Source organism: Mytilus trossulus, chromosome 4, assembly GCF_036588685.1.
Source record: "Mytilus trossulus isolate FHL-02 chromosome 4, PNRI_Mtr1.1.1.hap1, whole genome shotgun sequence".
In the NCBI taxonomy this organism is placed as follows: Eukaryota; Metazoa; Mollusca; class Bivalvia; order Mytilida; family Mytilidae; genus Mytilus; species Mytilus trossulus.
The window spans coordinates 79840089-79845684 of NC_086376.1; the positions used below are offsets into that span (position 1 = coordinate 79840089).

General features: G+C 30.9%; 1 protein-coding gene across 1 annotated transcript; it reads right to left on the minus strand.

Annotated features, from left to right (window-relative positions):
* Positions 1–428: 428 nt before the first annotated feature.
* Positions 429–4368, minus strand: LOC134716836 (fucolectin-1-like). The gene is made up of 2 exons (XM_063579847.1): positions 4273–4368; positions 429–727 (listed from the first exon to the last, which is right to left on the minus strand). Exons 1-2 carry the CDS (start codon positions 4322–4324, stop codon positions 429–431), a joined length of 351 nt encoding a protein of 116 aa, XP_063435917.1. The 5' UTR covers positions 4325–4368.
* Between the last annotated feature and the right edge of the window lie 1228 nt (positions 4369–5596).

A 5596-nucleotide genomic window follows, 5' to 3' on the forward strand; every position in this document is an offset into this window, starting at 1 on the left:
ATTTTCAATCTGCAGACAAAACTTTGAAAATTTGACAACCCTTGATTGTGTAGCAGCATAGGCAAAACAAATAAAGAATAATTAAGTTTAATTTTGATCAATACTTTCGTATAAGAATTAGATCAAAGGCATCAGGGACTCATTGCATTGTTAAAAGAGGGACGAGAGATACCAAAGGGACATTCAAACTCATAAATCGAACATAAACTGGTAACGCAATGGCTAAAAATGGAAAAGACAAACAGACAAACAATAGTACACATGACACAACCTGGCAAACTAAAGAATAAGCAACACGAACCCCTCCAAAAACTAGGGAATTACGTTTTATAGATAGACCGTCAGCTTCCGCACACCCATCACACCTATATAAAATGACGATTCATCTTGCGACGGTAAGAAAATGCAATTCAAAACGGGTATGTTCTCTAAATAGAGTAAAGTTCACTAGAAACTATCATTTGTCGTACATACTTACTACAACAGTCTAGTCTGTTGAAGATCGTGACACTGTTGATAGAATACTCCTGTCCAAGATCCACTGCCCACCAGCAGGTCAAATCATTCGTTATTGTAGAGGTACAAAACAGTTGATCAAATGGTGGTTGATATGCTACTTGCTGTTTGTTACCATCAGTTGCAAGGAATGGACTACCTGGCGATCCTGATTCGTAATGTGTTGAACTCTGTCTACTGTCTTTGTATAGGGCAACGTTATCTCTTAATCCTAAAAAGTTTTAGAGAATCAGAAATATTAGATACTCTGAATCATTTTTTATTTTATTAATAGAATATATTTTTAACCGTTATGATAAAAATTCAATCAGGTTTACTGTTATTGAACTAAATGAAACCTATAATATCAATGAATCTGCAGCAACAAAAATCAATGTCAACATAATAACCAATATTCATTTTTCGGTACTCTTCAAAACAAACATTGAAATTACGACAAAGGGAGAGATTTTTCTTTCCCCTTTGTAAATGTTCCTTTCTTCTCAGTGATGTTCCTTTGGCGACGTATGACGGTGTTTATATAGCCCAACTTGTTCGCTATTGTCGTGTCTGTAGTGTCCTTTATGATGTTAATGAACGTAATCTATGTATAACTTGTAATTTATTAAATGAAGATAAAAAGATTTAGTTTACATTTTTGGCTGTACCTGTAAATAAATTATTTCAAAAAAAAATTAACGGTGATTTTATAAACCGAGCCTTAATATTTAGATACGATCCGGGTAAACTCATCGGTGATCGGTTTTGAAAAAAATTTAAAAAAAAAAATCCTCATTTAACACTTAATAAATAAACAATACTCAATATGATACACGTGTACTTGTATTCGCTTTGAATTAATGTTCAGTAACTGCGAGTACTATCAAATCTATCCCGTTTTAGAGCGTGGGTTTAGAGCTCATATATATTTAACACTGTTACATTCTTATATGCCTGTTCTAAGTCAGGAGCCTGTTGATTAGAAGTTGTCTTTAGATTATGTCTGTCATGTTTGTTTTTTGTAAATTATTTTGAAATGAATTTGGCCGTTCGTTTTCTCAATTGAATTGTTATACCGACCTTATGGCATGGATTGTTCTCGTTGTTGTAGCCTGCACGGTTGCCTTTTACACTGCTTACATGCACATCATTTACACTATCGTGGGTAGTTGTCTAATTGGCAATCACACCTCATCTCCTCATTTTTATATTATGAAAATAATATAAGTCATTGTGTTTTTGTTCTATGATAATTTGGTGTTATTTTTTCTTATATGCTTTGTCTGTATGCCTATTATTGTTTCTTCTTAACATATGACGTGGCTCTGTGTTTATAAATTCCTTCATTGTGTTGTTGTTCTATGGTTAATTTTGTATTATCATCTCTCATGTTTTGCTAAATTAATATATCTTGTCTGTATGCATGTTTTCGTTACTTTTTTTTACATATGATGGGGCTCTGTACTTGTCATTGTGTTATTGTTCCAATGTTTGTTTACATATTATTTTTTATAGGGATAAAGATAATAACACAACTTTGACTGCTCTACCATTTTTTATCCTATTATAAGTCTGTTTGTTTTGTTAACACATCGTTGTCAATATAATGGTAATTTTCTGACTTTATATACGTGAAATGTTTAGCTAGCTATCCAACGAGGTTTAATACACCATTTTCTACATAAGAAAATGCCTGTACCAGGTCAGGAACATGATAGTTGATATCCATTCGTTTGATGTGTTTGAGCTATTAATTTGGCCTTTTGATGACAGACAATCTGTTTTTGAGTTTTCCCCGTTGTCAATATTTTTGTGAAGTTAGTTTTTAAGATAAATTATATGAAAACAGTAAAAGAGAAGCGAAAGGTACCAAAGATTCATTCATATTCAAAATTGCCAACGCCATGTGTAAAAAAAATAAAAGATTAAAAGATGATTTTAAATTCTCCACTTTGTATTGTGTTGAAATGAGAAGATCATGATTTAGAAATCCTCTATTCTGTTATATTCTTTAGGCAAGTTAGAAGGGATATAATTCGACAGTTTAAGAAAGTCTCCAAATAAATGTTAGCATAAAAAATAATTTGTGTTAATTAAAATCTAAACGATCGACTTTCATGTGATAATCGCTACATTGTGTTTTTGTGCAATTTTTGTATTCTTGTTTTTCATTTGTACTTATTTGCTTATAATGTACAGTGTCTATGTGCTATTATATTTTTCTTTGTTGACATAGTTGTTTGTGTTTAAAGTAATTCAGATTATAACACAATGTTGATTGCTGTACCTAATTTTTTTTTATATTTATACCATAATGTCTGTTTTATTTTCCCACGCACACATATTTTTGTTAAGATAATGTAATTCTATGCGACTCTAATACAATTGAGAGGTTTAGCTTGCTATCAATGCCACCACTGTTCGAAATAAGAAACATGGCAGTTATTTTCCATTCGTTTGAAATGTTTGAGCTTTTGATTTTTCAATTTGATAAGTGACTTTCCGTTTTGTATTTTTTTCTTATTGTTGCCTAGTAGTCCTGCCTTTAAAAATCTATGTCCTCTTTGTTGACAATTTAATACGCTTAAATATATAACAAAACTCATTTTGCGCAGATCATTTTCATTTATCATTTGCAAATGAGGTCGGTATAGGGTTTTGATTTAAACTAATTTAAAAAAAAAAAAAATAACAATGATTATTTAAAAAAATGTATTTTGAAAATATCAATTTACTTCTTACTTTTATAAAACCATGTTTTTTCTAAGACTAAAATGTTTGATAATGTTATAGCTAAATTAAAATATTATTTAATCGGTTCGTTTTCTATGCATTTAGATCATATTTGTTTGTATATATCTGTCTCAATCTACTGTTTATTTGTCATATAAGTTGAATCTGATTAAGACTCGTCCATACTATGGGAATATGAACAACATGGACAATAAAAGATTTTTGAACAATAGTTAAGGTCCACAACACTGCAGGAAGAGCGACTGGATTTAAACAGTCGTATTTTGATGACAATCATGACCTATCATTGAACATTTACTTTTACGTGATACTAAAGCTATTTCCTCCTTCCCAAACATATTACCCTGACTCAGTAATAGTTCTTCATGTTCCAGTGTACTTAGCACAAGGCAGCAAAAATAATGCATGCAACGCTTTGATTTGATCATTTTATTAACTTCCCTCTAGGCTTACTAACTTTATAATAACAAAAAAGGACACAAATATTAGCCCAAGCCAGTAAAGGAATAAGAGCTTCGCATGAGGGAGATATATTGCTCAACCTAAAATAATATTAAAAAACACAAAACTTAAACAACATAATATCCGTATTTGCATGCCAATACAGAGGCACTAGCTACTATACTGATGATAGGATCGAGGACTGATTGTTGATATGGGCAGGTGGACACAAATTGTAAGGTTAAAAGTTTAAGATCAAAGTTGTTAATCAAATAAATATGAACAAAACTATGACTAACAGTCAAAACGAAAAAGAAAAGAAAAGATTAAACTTGAACAATGCAGAAGAGACCTACTTTAATGTCCATCAAATGGTAATATAAGCTATGGAAGAGTACACTTCACTATTTTTTATCATGTTATTCGCTCTATTGTAGAAATATACAAAATCTTATTGCAAGCACGAATACTGTCTTACTTTTCTGTTCAAAAATATAACTGATCTCAACAATACACATACACATTTATAGACATAAATGTGACTTCCAATGCATAGTCTGAATGTTTGACAATTTTACTTACCATGACATAGAATGAAAATATTCAAAAGAATAAGCATTGATAACTCTTCCATTATTCACTTTGAGCTATCCATCCACATGTTGTTCAAATTCATCACTAAAAGGAATACATACGAATATCATTATGCTATGCTGTGGAAAGAAGCTGCGCATGTACAAAAACATTTTTCATTATTAAAAGAAAGGACGGGCTTGCTCCTGTATAAAGCTCAAAATGACTTATATTTGAGATATTGATTAAAACATGCTATTGTTAATATAAATCCTTCATCAAATACTTTTTCCAAAGAAAATGCTATTTTCTATTATTGACAGAATCAAACTCTTGATTAAGAAAAATTATGAAATGACATCTAAAGAAGTGAAGAATTGAAAAGTATTTTCTATTTGATTTTAAGAGCACATCGAACAATAACACCATGACAAGAAGATAAAAGAAAATCAAACAAACTGTCTATTTCTGACACAATAAGTTAATCAACATATCAGATTACTATTCTGGTAACTAGGACCACGCACACATGTCGCTAAATTAATATCGTATCGGTAAAATGAATCCTGAAGGGTAACCGTAAGACATATGAACGAACGAGTCTTTTTTCCCTATAACTCAATAAGTGCATTTTTGTGATAGACTCAAACTTCAATAAATAATGTCCGTATAATTTTAACTAGCGTAATGGATTTATTGAAATATGTTACTACTGGGAAATTGGAAGTGGGTAGTTTTGGCAGTTAGAATAGTCACATTGGTCGGTGGTTTTAGTTTGAAGTCTTCCGTATCTAATCGTTGGATTGTAACGTTAAGGTTCAAATAAAATCAAAATATAGTACACTTCATAAACCTCATAACTTTGCCTGTTTTTTTCAACCTATAATGAATAAAGTCCTTATTTACTAGAACATGTGTGCATTTAAACATACTAACATATACACAGTGTGTAAATTGTAAATAAACTTGAAATTGTTATGTTGTTGCCAAACTGGTTCTTGGTGTGAATACTAAATGACTAATTTCGGAAACACCTATTATTGGTCTTGTGTATGAGGTGTAATACCACCATTGATTTTCCCCTATTAGTCTTTGTTAAATTTGCACTTTTCAAAAAAATGTGCAGAATTTATCTTTGTTTCAAATAAAGAAATACTTGGCATGAGTAAAGTTTTATCCTGTCCAGTTCTATAGAAAATGTTTCACATAACATTTCATTGCATATAAGAAAATAACCATCATTGGAAGTTAACCAATCAAATTTCTCCCTTTATTCTATCTGTGTACAAGGTTTAGTCACCATGTAACCTCAAGATTACAAAATTTTCCATAG